Below are 17,131 nucleotides of genomic sequence, written 5' to 3'. Positions count from 1 at the left end.
ATATGATGTTAGCTGTTGGTTTGTCATAAATAGCCTTTACTGTCTTGAAATATGTTCCCTCTGTACCAAGTCTGTTGAGTCTTTTTTTTTTTTTTAAATCATGAATGGATATTGAATTTTGTCAAATGCTTTCTCTGCATCAGGGGAGATGATCATGTGATTTTAACCCTTTGTTTTGTTAATGTGGTATATCACTTTGATTGATTTGTAGGTGTTGAATCATCCTTGCATCCCTAAAATAAACCCCACTAGATCATGGTATATGATCATTTTTATGTATTGTTGAATTCAGCTATTATTTTGTTCAGGATTTCTTTTCTTTGTTCATCAGGGATACTGACCTGTAGTTTTCTTTTTTAGTAGTGTCTTGGTTTGGTATCAGAGTAGTGATGGTCTCACACAATGAGTTTAGAAGTGTTCCCTCCTCTTCAGTTTTTTGGAATAGTTTGAGAAGGATAGGTATTGACTATTTTTTTCTGGCTGTGCTGTGCAGCTTGTGGGTTCTTAGTTTCCTGACCAAGAATAGAATCTGATCACCAGTGCTGAAAGCACAAAGTCCTAATCACTGAATCACCGGGGAATTCTCAACTATTTTTTAAATGTTTGGTAAAATTCCCCTGTGAAGCCATCCAGTCTTGAATGGCTGTTTGTAGGCAGATTTTTTTTTTATTACTACTTATTCAATTTCAATACTAGTAATTCATCTGTTCTGATCATCTATTTCTTTTTGATTTAGTCCTGGAAGATTGTATGTTTCTAGGAATGTATCCATTTCTTCTAGGTTGTCCAGTCCATTGGCAAATAACTATTGGTAGTATTCTCTGATGAGTCTTTGTATTTCTGTGATATTGGTTGTAACTTCTCAATGATTTCTAATTTTATATGTTCCACTCTTAATTTCTGTAAGGATTCTGGCTAAAATTTTATCAATTTTCTTTTCTTTATCAAAAAACCCAATTCTTGGCTTTCTTGGTCTTTTCTATCATTCCTTTAGTCTCTGTTTTACTTATTTCCACTGTGATTTTTATTAATTCCTTCTTTATGCTGACTATGGGCTTTGTTTGATTTTTATAATATCTTTATATGGCACCATTGTTCAATATTCTATGATTCACACTAATCAATGACTTTCAAAATAAATATTAATACAGTTAATAGTCACAGTGCCAGCCTATTAAACTGGAGTCAGAAAAGTTTGGTTCTACTGTAACCTTTAGAATTTAAGTGAATCCATGTCTCAGGGAACATTTTAACCAGGACAAACCAAAGTACTACTTTCCTGTCTAAATCACATGGCTCTAACTCTAATAGAACCAGACCAGCGTTTTTTGAATAAAAAAGCTATCACTCTCTTGGAGTAACCATTTTATTCCCTGAGTAAGTGGTGTCCTGCTTGGTACCTCCTTCCTTCCATGTGCACTTCCTCTCCCAGATGTGGGAAAGTTTTCTGCCATTGTTAATTTCAATAAGCTTTCTGGTCCTTTCTCTTTCTCTCTTCTCTATGACTCCTATACTGCATGCATTGATCTATTTGATAGTGTTCTATAAGTTCCTTAAACTTCTTTTCTTTTTCCTCCTTTCTTATTTTTTCTCTCAATTGAATAATTTCCAATGACTTATCTTCAAGTTTGCTAATCTTTTGTTCTGCTTGATCTAGTCTATTTTTACATTCTCTAATGATTTTTTAAATACAAAAAGTAATCTTCAGTTCTATGACTTCTGTTTCATACCTTTGAATTTTCTGCCCTGTTGTTGAAATTCCTACTTCATTTCTTTATTGTTCTCCAGACCCCAGTGATCAACTTCATGACTTATTTTGAATGATATTTTAGGTCAATCATACATCTCCTGTTTGTACGTTTTCCTTGACTCTCTGCATTGTGGTTTGCACATTAGACAATAGGTAGTTTCAGTCCTCACTGACTAGTCACATGGAGAAGAACTTCACCAATCAGCTCAGCCAGAGATTCTGGAGGTCTCTCAAACCTGTGTGCTAGTCCAGCCTGCTTTTTATTTTCTAGAAACTCCCAGGTATCTACAGCTTGCTGAGTCCTTTCAATGCTCCAAGACAAGTAACACAGAGGCCAGTTCCTCATGAAGTTCCAGAATGCCAGATGTGCATGCCAACTCCTTTGCCCCTCAAGGAGAAGCTGAGAGCGGGGAAGGGGATTCCTGCCCAGTTATATGGCACATTCCTGGGTTTGGTAGTTGTGGTGAGAGAGGATCTGCATCTCTTTCTGGCTTTGATGTGACTAGGTTCACATTCACTAAGGGTACAGAAGTCTTTCAACTAGCTTTTGGATTTTTACAAAGAATTTATCCATGTGTTGCTGTGAATTAATGTGTCCATTAGGAGAAGGAAAGTTCAAGTCTTCCTATTGTGCCATGTTACTGATGTTACCCTTTTATGTGTGAATTTCGACAGATTGTGTGTGAAATGAACCTATATCATTGAACTTCTCAAACTGGTGGGCATACAGCTTCATAATAATCCCTTATTATCCTTTTAGACCCTGATGCGGGGAGGGATTGGGGACAGGAGGAGAAGGGGACGACAGAGGATGAGACGGCTGGATGGCATCACCAACTCGATGGATATGAGTTTGAGTAAACTCCGGGAGTTGGTGATGGACAGGGCGGCCTGGCGTGCTGCGGTTCATGGGGTCACAAAGAGTTGGACACGACTGAGTGACTGAACTGAACTGATCCTTTTAGTGCTCTGGGACTTAAAGTTATGGTCCCTCATTTAGCAATGATATTAATAATGTGTGTCTTCTCTCGGAGTGAGGAATAGGTTACTTGTGGGTTTATCAATTCTATTCATCTTTTCAAAGAATTAGCTTTGGTCTCATTGATTTTTATCTTGATTCCTTGTTTGCAATTTCATTGATTTCTGCTCTAATTTTCATTTGTAGTTTTCTGTGGCTTACTTTGGATTTAATTCCTTACTATCACTGATCTCAATATTTTCCTATTGAGTCACTCCTGGACACAATCTCTTTCAGTTTCACATCCAAACCTCAAGTAACTCTAGGTGACATGCAGCCAAGAGAACTGTCCTGCTTAATCTCCCTAGTCCTTTGTGCTGATCACTATGAGACCAACATGACTTCTTTGGATTATTTTCCTTCTTTTCTTACTTGTATTAGGTACACCATAAGGAAACTGAGAACTGGCTCATTGAATTACGCTTTTTATTAGGAACATGCACTGGAATAATGACTCTCCATTGCCATACACTAATCATCTTGTTCTATTTTTTATCAACTACATAGTGCTACTCAATAATAGATAAATCATTAGCATATGTGATGGCCAATACAAATGTTACAGGACATGGAGAATAGCGGATACATTTCTGCAGTGAAACTGCACCATAACAAGAAGAGAGTTTGAAAAGGCCTTCCTAAGCAGAAAATGAAGAGGAAAGGAGGTGACCAATGGTCCAGATGAGAAGGAGTTGAAGACAACATCATAGGAGACACCTCCTTACAGGGGAATGAAGCAGAGCTTGTAAGGAGGTGGCACAGAAGCAAACCCATTGACAATTGGGGTGGTGTCAATGTCCTTTGGGTCAACCACAGATTTCAAAGTAAATTTTTGTAAAATTGTTGCCAGGAATAAAAACACCTCCATGCGGGCCAGGCCCTCTCCTGCACAAATCCGTTTTCCTGAAAATAACAAACACAGAGAGTACATACTCCTTGAACACTGTGTTTCTGGCTGTTAGAAAGAGTTGGCACGCACATCTGGCATTCCAACCTCTCACAGCTGTGGGGGAGTTTCATGAGGAACTGGCCTCTGTGTTACTTGTCAATGGTTAGAAAGTAACCACTGATGAATGGTTGAATGGATAAATGTAAGCCACAACAGTTAGATAGATAGACATAGGATGGATACACATGCTGTCCACATAATTTCATATCTTAATGACTATCCTTATTTACACAAATTTTTAATGAGTTTTGGCACTATGCCAAGTACTTCATTAACTATTCTCATGCAGTTTGATATTTCTTGTTTTCATAAATCTTTTTCTTCTGGTAACACACAGTAGAGTTGTATTTTATGTTCTTAGTCTGATGTCCCCATCATCCTTATTTCTACTCCTCACGGCCCCTGTTCTCTGCTCTAACTACATCTTCATCAATCTTCAACACATCTTGAAGTTTCAAGTTTTACAACACATGGTTCCTTCTGGTTAAGGTGCACTTCTCTTATATTTTCAGCACCTAGCTCAAATTTTATTTCTGAATTTGAAAGAATTGGGTCATCCTTCCAAAGCTTTGGTGGCTTAGTCCAATAAAGAGCATATATCATGAGGAGGGAAAGTGTGTGGGCATTGCAATTGCTACACCTGAGTATAGGAAAAGAGCAGTTCAACCAGCCCCTGAGTGGGAATTTTATAAGAAGTTCCAACTAATCCCCTCAAAGCATCCTGTCCTTTGAAGTAATGAAGGAAAAAATTTTATTACCTGCTGAGAAAGGCATGAAGTAGTCATTCTTTTTAAAGTTACCACTCTCATCCAGGAAGTGGCCAGGGTCAAACACTTCTGGGTTAGGGAATACTTTGTCATCATACAGCACAGAAGTCAGCGATACTAATACATCTGTGCCCTGGGAAGAAAAGATGAAGATAAACTGAATTATAAAGAAGTCATGGAGCTGGAAGAAATGTTATAAATTATCATTCCAATCTTATGACCTACAGGTGAGGAATCCTAGGTCCAAAGAAAGACAGTGGCATTTTGAGCCAGACAAAGAAGTAATAAACAAGGAATAAGCTTAAGGCAAGTGACAGTGATATTTGAAGTAGTGAGTCCATGGATCCTAGGGTATTAGACCTTACGAATCCATTCTGCTTACCATACTGGTGTCTGTGGCCATCAGCTGCTTTATTTTACTACTTTAGTTTTCATTCATCTAATATGTGGATTCTGGTTTAAAACGGGGAGACTCGGTTAGAGCTTGGGATGTCTGCATTATAAGTTCATAAGACTTTTATAAACAGATTTCTCATCTAATTACTAATAATTTTTGTGATAATAACAATAAGTATAATAACAACTGCTAGTATTTATCATTGCCATGTGGATTGTTTGTCTTAAAGTATATGGCAGGGTTCATTAGAGATGGATACTAGCTTAAAAACATATAGAAAGGATGAAAAAATAGAAAAATTATTTTATAACAATTCATCTTAGGGTCACTGACTTAAGCAACATTTACCTATTAATGCTAAAACTGTAGGGTGAAAGATAAGCATGAAATTTACCAAGTTCTAGTACTATGCCAGTCCAGTCCATCCTAAAGGAGATCAGTCCTGGGACTGATGCTGAAGCTGAAACTCCAATACTTTGGCCACCTCATGAGAAGAGCTGACTCGGTGGAAAAGACCCTGATGCTGGGAGGGATTGGGGGTGAGACAGTAACAGGCAGGAAGGCCAGGGGTCTCCAAACAGAGGAAATAAGCTGCAAGTGTCAGACATTTTTATCTCTCTTAAGCGGCAGGAGGAAGCAAACTAGCGATATTTTTTTTCCTTCTCTATACAAATTTAAAAGGAGGTTTCTCTTAAAATGCTGTGTTGCCATGACACCTGGTTTCACCTGAAGCTAACTATTCTCAAACTTTGAGTTAACCAATACATTTTTCTTATGGAAATGTTTGTCTTAAAGCTATGTTAATGTGCTATGCATTTACCCCAGACTCTAAGTTCCGCCAAATGGCTCAAACTTCTTGACAAATCAGTATGTTATACTCAGATATTGTTCCCCTAATCTATGTAAATGAAACTACTTGTGTGGTAATCTGCCCTTCTACAAGATTCAAGTCAATCATTTTATGGCCTGGGATGAATTATCTGGTGCCAAAATTATCACAAAATGCAACTTATGGATGAGGGGCTTGGTGCCATTTTGAATTTTAAGACATTCCTTTCTTTTCATTAACAGACTGCGAGTGACTATATAACATACAGCTAAAGACTAGCAAAGGGGTACTCTTTTTGTCCCCTTCTGATGTCTATGTCAGAAGCTTTCTCCATCTCCTTTATACTTTAATAAAACTTTATTACACAAAAGCTCTGAGCGATCCAGCCTCATCTCTGGCCCCTGATTGAATTCGTCTCCTCTGGAGGCCAAGAATCCTGGCGTCTTATTGTTCAGCGACAACCTTTCAGGGGCAGGAGGAGAAGGGGACAACAGAGGATGAGATGGCTGGATGGCATCACCAACTCAATGGACATGAGTTTGAGTAAACTCCGGGAGTTGGTGATGGACAGGGAGGCCTGGCGTGTTGCAATTCATGGGGTCACAAAGATTTGGACACGACTGAGCGACTGAACTGAACTGAGTACTATGCCATAGGTTTTTACTAATTAAGTGTAAAAAAGAGCCAGAACTTAGGCTGTGGAAAAACCTGACAGATATTATTCTAACAGTGCATAACCAATAACGAGGTAAGTGACATGATGTGGCCTCCCACCTTCCCAACGAAATTCAGTGGGAAATACAAAGCACCTATGTAGTTCTTTTGCCCAATCATAACTGGAATCTAATTTCTAGAGAACCAGCTTGAAGAATGTTTTACATGAGTATTGGCCTGGACACTTCTCAAAGTGAAATGTACTGAAAGAAAGCAAAGAGGGCAAAGAGGACTCGTAATGGAAGACTAAAAAGTAAAGATAGCCAGATTTCATGCTTGTTCTTTGGCTGGATATTGAATTAAAAAGGGGAAAAGAAGACTATAAAGGATATTCCAGTAAAAGTGGGAAAATTTGAAATACAGGCTGGGGGGACCTCCCTGGTGGTCCAATAGCTAAGACTCATGCTTCCACTGCTTTAACATCTAAAGTTATTAATAATTTTAGTCTGTGTCAATGCCCACATTTTACTTAAAAGGGAGGTGTTATATCATTCCAAATGTCCATTAGGAGAAGGATGAACTTTCTGTGGAAGAATAAAAATATCATCTGAAACTCAGCATTTTCTTATTTATAACAATTGATACTCAACAAAAAGTTATTAGGCACTTCAAAGGCACAGCTAGGTGACCACAAGTAGAAGAGGGGAAGACATATAAAATATGCCCACATTAGGGAATATTTCTCATCTCACTTTATAAGGACAACATTATCTTAATATCAGAAATCTGACAAGAAAATTTTGAGGAAGAAATATAGTAGACCAAAATTCTTTACTCTAAACAGAGAAGTTCTGAACAAAATGTAGCAAACCAAATTCAGCTGTGTGTATACTTATAGTATGTATATTTAGTGGGAAATTGAGGCCATACAATCATAGCAATAGTTGCAGAAATCAATGTGAAAAAATTGTATAGCAATTATAACCTACAAATCATAACAAATAAAGAGGGTAAATTTTCCTAATCTAATTTTTAAAATCTACCAAAATGTACATAAAACATACTCAGTAGTGAGAGGTTAACCTCCACTGTCTTGTAGATCAGAAATGAAGCAAAGATGAAACATGGATATTAACCCAGATTACAGGGCAATGTATATAGAAATTGCAATTAATTTAGAGAAAGATTATTAGTAATGACTTTAAAATTGGCAAGTTTCCTACCATTGAAATAATCAAATGATAAAAGCTGATTATATTCCCACATTCCAGAAAAAAGAAATAGAAAAGAATAAAAATTTTATAAAAGCAAGAATAATATTGAGCACCTAGGGTGGAGAAAAAATACAAAAGATTTGCAAAGCAGTCAGTACCCTGAAAAATTTTGAGATAATTATAAACCCCCCAAAACTGGAAGTATATACCGTATTTATTAACACAAAGATAAAATGAGTCATGATGTTAAACCTTTCTAAATAGATCAAATATAACACTGATAAAAATCCCAGCAGAGAGCTTTGGTAAATTGACAAACTGGTACTAACATTGTTTGGAAAAGTAAACAGCTAAGATCAGAAAAACAACAAATCAGAACAAATTTGGAAGACTTACACTGCTACCTGTCAAAATCTGTTATAGCTTTCTAAACTAACCTGGAAACGATACACAAACCACTGAATTGCTACACATATGATTTTTGTGCTTCTCTCATCTGTGTTCATTAAGGCTTGCACCCATACCATGAAATGGGAATGTCAAGACCACTAAAGTCACTGTAAGAGAAATCAATCTAACCTTGGGGATGATGTAGTTTCTGAATTCAACGTCACGGGTCACCATATGGGGTAGACTGGAAGGGACCAGGTCAATGTATCTCCGGATCTCGTGGACCACAGCATCCGTGTAGGGCATGTGGCTTCTGTCCTGCATGCAGGGGCTCCGGTGTCTTCCAATCACATGGTCAATCTCTTCCTGGACCTTAGCTGATAAGAGATAGTATGACTAATGCAAAAAAGAAAAATGCATATCACGTTTGCATACAAATTCAGGGATCAGTTCAGTTCAGTCGCTCAGTCATGTCCGACTCTTTGCGACCCCATGGACCTCAGTACACCAGGATTCCCTGTCCATTACCAACTCCCGGAGCTTGCTCAAACTCATGTCCATCGAGTCAGTGATGCCATCCAACCATCTCATCCTTTGTCGTCCCCTTCTCCTCCCACCTTCAAACTTTCCCAGCATCAGGGTCTTTTCCAATGAGTCAGTTCTTCGCATCAGGTGGCCAAAGTATTGGAGTTTCAGCTTCAGCATCAGTCCTTCCAATGAATATTCAGGACTGAATTCAGGGATACATGAGGCATTATGAAGGTGTTCCAACATCATCATAAACATCAGTTAGGACTTCCCTGGTGGTCCAGCAGATAAGAATCTGCCTGCCAATGCAGGGAGCACGTGTTTAATCTCTGGTCTGGGAAGATTCCATATACTGCAGGACAACTGAGCCCTTGGCTCGCAATTACCAAGCCTACGTGTTGTTAACTACTGAAGCCTGTGTGCCCTAGAGCCTGTGCTCCACAACAAGGGAAGCCATCACAATGAGAAGCCTGAATACAGCAACTAGAAAGTAGCCCCCAGTTGCTAAAATTAGAGAAAGTCTATATGCAACCAGAAAGACCTAGCACAACCAAAACTAAGTGAATAAATGAACAAAAATTTTAAAAAATTCAGTTACTTGCCCAGAACTACACCCAGACATAGAGAGAAAATGACCATAATATAGATGTATGTACGTTTCCTACAAACTGGGTTTAAGATACATCTATATGCAAAACAGAAAAAGAGACACAGATGTACAGAACAGACTTTGGGACTCTGTGGGAGAAGGCGAGGGTGGGATGTTTTGAGAGAACAGCATTGAAACATGTATATTATTAAGGGTGAAACAGATCACCAGCCCAGGTTGGATGCATGAGACAAGTGCTCAGGGCTGGTGCACTGGGAAGGCCCAGAGGGATGGGATGAGGAGGGAGGTGGGAGTGGGGATCGGGATGGGGAATACATGTAAATCCATGGCTGATTCATGTCAATGTATGGCAAAAACCACTAAAATATTGTAAAGTAATTAGCCCCAAACTTATAAAAATAAATGGAAAAAAAATTAAAAATTAAAAAAGATACATCTATACATATCTCTATATTAACAGATACATGATAAAACAAATGATAAAACAAATGATGAACTGTTTCAAAATAGAAACAGAACATAACCTCAAGTCATTATAGTCCTTGCTGAAAGAAAAATAGGAATCAGATGTTAATTTTTAATAATATAAATTATTATATTTTTATAATAAAAATTCTTATATAATTTTTACATAAATATAAAAATAATATAGAGGTAGAAAAGTTAAATTATGCTTGTTTTTGTGTATTTGTGCAATTTGCAATGGTACTCTTTTCATCTTCCAATTTCCATAAGCCACCACACTGAGTATTCTAGCAGCTTCTTCTGAAATTGATGCTATATTTCTAAATAATATTTCACTGTTTCTATTTTTAACATACTTATTTCTAGACAATATTGTCCTATGGGAGATGATAATTTATTAGTATAGCTCCATCTCCACTTGATACAGAACACACATAACACACATAATTCTTGTTACTCCATCTCCCCCAATATATTTAAATCACAACTTTTGGCTGTTAGAATTTCATTTTATCATCATTCTGACTACATAAACAAAGCTTCCTAATCAGAAAACTATGATTGTGTTTCATTTTTTGTATTTTCTTGGACTTAAATATGTCTTTTTATTTCATCTTATAAATTTCTGCACCTTGATCTAGAAATATTTCCAAATACTGAGATAAATATTCCAAACTCCAAATAATAATTCCCCTTTTATAAGGAAATCTCAGATCATCAATCACTTCTCTTTTGTTTGGTGTCTCCCTTCATAGCTGTTTTATCTATCTAATCCATTTTGAAGTGGATATTTTCTATGCCTGATACCTAGCAATAGTCCTGACATTTTCATTCTCCTTCATGAGTTCTCAAGATTTCTGGAGCCATGACTTCCTATGACATGACTTCAGGCATTTGGATGAGAAAAGGGAAAGAGTGGGTAAAAATTTTGTCAAACATACTGGTCTGAAATTACCCTTTATAAAATCAATACCCAGTTTGATAGTTGCTCTTGAATTCTGATGCTGTTGTGAACTCTAATCCTTTATCTATGACCTGCTAAATTTCTCGAAAGTTTTTGCAATTTCCTCTTTTATCCTGGTGTTCTGAAGTTTCACGATCTTCTATCTTGGGGTGAATGTTTTTATTTCATTCACTCTGCTAGACACATTAAGAGAATTATCTATCTACATGGCACTATTTGGAGGTCTTTTCTCCAGAGTGCTCACTCTCTGGAGGTTTTCTCTTGCTGCTGAATTTCAGGAAGCAGGATGCAGAAAGGAGCTGAGTCTGAATTCAAGATGTGAATTCTTCCCTACACTTTCTTCCATGCTGTGACCTCACTCTTTCCTCCTGTCTCTGCCCAGTGTCCTGGGCATCGGGCCTCTTAGATTCCACTTCTCTAGAGAGTAAACCTCTCTCATCCTATTGGGGGAACACAGTGATCTGATAAAGTGAAAGTGTTAGTCTGTCAGTCATGTCCCATTCTTTGTGATCCCATGGACTGTATGTAGCCTTCCAGGTTCCTCTGTCTATGGAATTCTCCAGGGAAGAATACTGGAGTGGATTACCTTTCCCTTCTCCAGGGGATCTTTCTGACCAAGGGATTGAACCTGGGTCTCCTGCATTGCAGTCAGATTCTTTACCTTCTGAGCCACTAGGGAGTTGTCAAAGAGTTGTGGCTAGGTGAGCTACTTTTATCAGCCTTTGTCTCCCTCTATTCTGTTTGACACCTGCTACTTCTAAATGCTGAAACTTACAGGATGGTAGGGATATAAATAACTTTTCCTAATTATGTATTTTCCTTTTCTGATATTTAGGACACAACTTAATCTTCTCTGTGCTGTGCTTAGTCACTCAGTCATGTCCGACTCTCTGCGACCCCAAGGACTATAGCCCACCAGGCTTCTCTGTCAATGGGGATTCTCCAGGCAAGAATACTATAGTGGGTTGCCATGCCCTCCTCCAGGGGATCTTTCCAACCCAGGGATCGAACTCAGGTCTCCCACATTGGAGATGGATTATTTATCATCTGAGGTACCAGAGAAGTCCAAGAATACTGGACTGGGCAGCCTATCCCTTCTCCAAGGGAATCTTCCTGACCCAGAAATCAAACCAGGGTCTCCTGCATTGCAGGTGGGTTCTTTACCAACTGAGTTACCAGCGAAGTATCTTCTTTTTCTGATATTTAGGATACAACGTCATCTTCTCTACTGACTTCATTATCACCCTTCAATATGGTCTCTGTGTTTTAGAAATTTGTTAAAGATCTATCTGTGGCTGTTTTCTGGCCTCCTCTTGTCCAACTTTAGGAGAGTGATTCTCATTTGTAATAGTTCATAGTCATTGTAGAGACATCCTGACACATGACAAGACATTGTTTCTAAATTGCTATGAATAATCATAACTCTTTAAATGTAAATGTCTTATATAATGTTCTTTGTAAAAGATAAAATTATAGACCATCAGAGTTCTTACTTTGGCAAGCACTGTTTCTCTAGAACCAGACTTCTGGACTAATAAAATACCTTTACTACTGCTAAGTCACTTCAGTCGTTTCCAACTCTGTGTGACCCCATCCCTCAGATACTTCAGGCAAGAACCCTGGAGTGGGTTGCCATTTCCTTCTCCAATGCATAAAAGTGAAAAGTGAAAGTGAAATCGCTCAGTCATGTCTGACTCTTCGAGACCCCATGGACTGCAGCCTACCAGGCTCCTCTGTCCATGGGATTTTCCAGGCAAGAGTACTGGAGTGGGGTGCCATTGCCTTTACAGGTACCTTAAACCTGATTAGTACAATTTCTTACGAATCTAAATTTTTAGATCACTTCCCAGAAAGTAGACGTTATCTCTGGCTACCTCACTAAATTTCTAGGATTTCCATTTAGGCTTCAGTAAGCAGAGTTTCCAGAGAAGCAAATGGCAACCCACTCCAGGGTTCTTGCCTGGAATCCAGGGGACAGAGGAGCCTGTTGGGCTGCTGTCTATGGGGTCGCACAGAGTTGGACACAACTGAAGCGACTTAGCAACAGTAGCTGCAAAGAGAGTTTCCATTTTTCCTACCCTGGCTTTAGAACACTGCATTTTCAGAATGAGGTGGCAACAAAGTGGCCTTTCCATAATAAAGCCATTATGCAGCCCCAGGCCAATTCATACTGGGAGTGCCTGCTACACATGACCTCTCATGAAATCCAGATGCTGCTGGAAAACACTCCCAGTCTCTTTCCAATATCTCTTTTGCAGTCACCCTGCTCACCATGTACCATACCTGTGACCTCTGGGTGCTTCAGCAGCAGGAGGAGCCCATATCTCAGAGTGGTGCTTGTCGTCTCTGTCCCAGCTCCAAACAAATCAAATACAGTGGTTGTCAAGTTTTCAAAAGTAAACTCCAATTTTTGATTTTGTTTTTCCTAGGAATGATTTGATAAAATTGTTTGACACGCTAGTTTATCAGAATTGCCCTTAATCCAAAATAACTCATGGTGTTTTAAAGTTTAGGCAACATATAAACTACTTGGCAATTACAGGAAAAAAACCACTGTACAGAAAAACAAAATATTATAGATTAGTTGACTTAAATGCCATTTTCTCCTGCCTTATTCCTCATTTGCCTAAAAGTTCCATTCATCAGCCTCTTTTGCATTTAGGTAGTGATTCAGATGGTAAAGAATCTTCCTGCAATGCAGGAGACTCAAGTTTGATTCCTGGGTAGGGAAGATCCCCTGGAGAAGGCAATGGCTTCTCCATCCCCTGGATGTTGGAATGGCCACCCACTCCAGTATTCTTGCCTGGAGTATTCCATGGACAGAGAGAAGCCTGGTGGGCTCCAGTCCATGAAGTTGCAAAGAGGCAGATACAACTGAGTGACTAACACATTCACTTTCAGGTTATGCAGTTTAATTTTTTGCCAACATGATATAAAAAGAAGCCTACTGGTACACTTCCTCTTTCTTACTCAAAACAAGTATTTGATAGATTGAAAGTGAAGGCGAAAAAGATAGTCCATACAAATGGAAATCAAAAGAAAGCTGGAGTAGCAATACTCATATCGGACAAAATAGACTTTAAAATAAAGACTGGTATTTCCTTGGTGGTCCAGTGACTAAGATTCTGCACTACCAATGCAGGGGGCCCAGGTTTAATCCCTGGTTGGTGAACTAAATCTCACATGCTGCAACTAAGTGTTCACATGCCACAATTAGAAGATCCTGCGTGCCACAACTAAGACCTGGTACAGCCAAATAAATAAAGATAAACAAGTAAATTAAATAAAGACTATTACAAGAGATAAGGAAGGACAGTTCATAATTATCAAGGATCAATCCAAGAAGATGTAACATTTGTAAATACATATGCACCCAACATAGGAGCACCTCAGGGTATCAGGCAAATGCTAACAGCCATTAAAGGGGAAATCTATAGTAACAAAATAATAGTGGGCAACTTAAACTTACAGCACTGGACAGATCATCCAGGCAGAAAATTAAGAAGGAAACACAAGCCTTAAATAACCCATTAGACTAGATAAACTTACTGTCCTAGATATATAAAAAATATTAATTGGACATTCCATTCAAAGAATACACTTTTTTGTCAAGCAGACATGGAACATTCTCCAGGATATCATCTTGGGTCACAAATCAAAACTCAGTAAATTTTAGAAAATTGTAATCATATCAAGAAACTTTTCCAACAACAAGGCTATGAGATTAGATGTCAATTACAGGAAAAAAATGTATAAAACACAAACACATGGAGGCTGAACAATATGTTATTAAATAACCAATGGATTGGACATGACTGAGCACACACCCACCACACTGCAACCAATGGTATTATACTTGATATTATACACAGAAAATCCTAAAGATGTTACCATAAAACTACTAGATTTCATTGATGAATTTGGTAAAGTTGCAGGATACAACATTAATACATAGAAAAGAAATCTCTTTCATTCCTATACACTAACAATGAAAGAACAGAACAAGAAATGAAGGAAACAGACTCATTTGCCATCACACCAAAAAGAATAAAGTATCTAGGCATAAACCTACCTAATGAGGCAAAAGATCTGTACTCAGAGAACTATAAGATCCCAATGAAAAAAATCAAAGATGACATAAGCAGATGGAAAGATATATCATGTTTGTAGATCAGAAGAATCAATATTGTGAAAATGACTATACTACCCAAGGCAATCTACAGATTCATGTAATCCCTATCAAATTACCAAGGGCATTTTTTCACAGAATTAGAACAACAATAACAAAAAAAGCATTTGACAAGTAAAAGTAAGCAGGCTGCTTTAAATACTGAGTAGAAGGGACTATTAACATGCAACAACATTGAGAACCTGTCCTTAGGCCAGTATTATTTCACAATGCATTTGCAACCTCCAGTGGTCCAGTGCCCTGTCTAATATTAAGTAATAAACACACTCAAGGGAGACCAAATACTCTGAATGAGTATACATTTTAGAAAAAGAGTCATCGCCTGTGTCTTTACACAAGCTACAAGCTTGTCAATTCAGAAGTCAGTAAGAAAGGCAGTGAACTCATAAAACAATACTAGTATTTTCATTTCTTGAATTGGATTTGAAGATAAAGCAGTTATGCGTATATAGCCTATCATTATTAGGCTATAGAAAAAACTGCTGAAAGGAATTATATAAAACAATGTTGAAAGATTAAAGAAAGCTTATATAAATAAAGGTCTTCCCAGGTGGCACTAGTGGTAAAGAACTCACTGGCCAGTGCAGGTAGATGGAAGGGACACAGGTTTGATACCTGAGTTGGGAATATCTCTTGGAGGAGGGCGTGGCAACCCACTCCAGTATTCTTGCCTGGAGGATCCCATGGACAGGGGAGCCTGGCAGACTGCAGTCTACAGAGTCAGATAGGACTGAAGTGACTTAGCATGCATATAAATAAAAAGCCTTCCTCAACATAGATCAAAACACTCAGTATTGTTATGATAGCATTACTGAATTAATGTCACAAAGAAGGTAGATAGGAAGTTTCAGAAATCCATCCCTCCACTGAAACAACAACTGGCCATGCACAAAGTATCTGAGCAACTACTTTGGGACTCTGGAAACTAGTTCGACATTTGCAGCCGATGTGCTTAAGTGCAATGTCTTATAAATGCGACATCTCCCATGCTGGCTAACATTCCTCATAACCCAGTTCCAAGGCAGACAGTTATGGAAAGTGTAGACTGTATTTGTGGTGTAGCCAGCGGATCTCAGAGCAGGAAACTGGACCACATTTTTCTACATTGGGATTGTGTGTTTGGATCACTGAGAGGCTGGCACAGAGGACAGTCACTGTTTCAATCTCCATGGCTTTCATTGAAAACATAAAGAGAATGCTTTCTTTTCCCATTTATATTTAGGTACAGGTATTTAAGAGAATCTCTGTAAGGTCACTATCTGACTATGGAGATAACAGAACAGAAAGTCAAGTGACCACATAAGATAAGAAAATAGTCTTGGCAAAAATAATCTGGAAAAGTTACTACAAATGAATGAATACAGTCTTCATCAAATAACAATAACAATTGTTAGAAGTGCGTAAAATCTTATTTCAAGAGTTATCACATTACATTATATAAAACATATAAGTATGGTCCATTAACAGCTGAAAAAAAATTGACACAAACCATTGGTGAGAAAGCCCAGACATTGGACTTACTAGATTAAAAACTATAAGATACATGTCTTAGGTATGTGCAAAGAGTTGAAGGAAACCATATACAAAGAACTAAGAATATCAGAAAAGTGTCAGAACAATAGGGAATATCAATAATAAGAACAGCATTATAATAAAGAACGAATAGAAATTCAGGAGCTAAAAGTACAATACCAGAAAAATTTAAAAACTTACCAGAAAGTTTCTGGTATTGTACTTTTTACAATAAAAAGTAGTATACTGAAGTAAATCATTCACTACATCTAATCATTTTAAACCGTATATATAAATATCCCATTTATAATGGAGTATAATATAGCCATAAAAAGGAAGGAAATCCTGAAAGGGATTAGAAGGGACTAGAAGGCATTGTGCTAAATGGAATAAATCAGGAAGAGAAAATAAAATATATTATCTCACCCATATGTGGACTATGGGCTTTCTCAGCGGTGCAGTGCTAAAGAATCTACCTACCAAAGCAGGAGACACAAGAGACCTGGGTTTGATCCCTAGGTCAGGAAGATCCCCTGGAGTAGGAAACGGCAACTTGAGAATCGCATGGACAGAGGAGCTTCGTGGCTACAGTCCATGGGGTCACAAAGAGTCAGATACAACTGAGCGACTGAGCATGCACATATATGTGGACTATAAAATAAAAACCTGAACTCATAAACGCAGAGAACACATTGGTGGCTGTCAGAGATGAAGAGGGGTGAAAATAAATGAATGTGGTCAAAAAGTACAAACTTCCAGGTGTAAAATATAAATAAGTCCTAAGGATGTGCAATACAGCATGATAACTATAGTTAATACTATATTGTAAATTTGCAAGTTGCTAGGAAGGTAAATCTTAAAAATTCTTATCACAAGAAAAAAAATGCAGTTATAT

The 17,131-nt window shown here is 37.9% G+C and overlaps 1 protein-coding gene across 1 annotated transcript in view; it reads right to left on the bottom strand.

Moving 5' to 3' along the window:
- Positions 1-3,207: 3,207 nt before the first annotated feature.
- Positions 3,208-17,131, bottom strand: part of LOC122709243 (cytochrome P450 2C9-like) — a 31,719-nt gene continuing 17,795 nt past the window's right edge. Inside the window, exons 6-9 of the mRNA XM_043926450.1 lie at positions 12,819-12,960; positions 8,158-8,345; positions 4,476-4,617; positions 3,208-3,671 (exon numbers count right to left, since the gene is read on the bottom strand). Coding sequence (XP_043782385.1) covers positions 3,490-3,671; positions 4,476-4,617; positions 8,158-8,345; positions 12,819-12,960 — 654 coding nt within the window. The 3' untranslated portion in view covers positions 3,208-3,489. The remainder of the gene's footprint in view (positions 3,672-4,475; positions 4,618-8,157; positions 8,346-12,818; positions 12,961-17,131) is intronic.

The sequence above is a fragment of the Cervus elaphus genome, chromosome 15 (assembly GCF_910594005.1).
Source record: "Cervus elaphus chromosome 15, mCerEla1.1, whole genome shotgun sequence".
Classification (NCBI taxonomy): domain Eukaryota; kingdom Metazoa; phylum Chordata; class Mammalia; order Artiodactyla; family Cervidae; genus Cervus; species Cervus elaphus.
The sequence above is the reverse complement of the archived record's forward strand: the minus strand, read 5'-3'. Positions and strand labels throughout refer to the sequence as shown.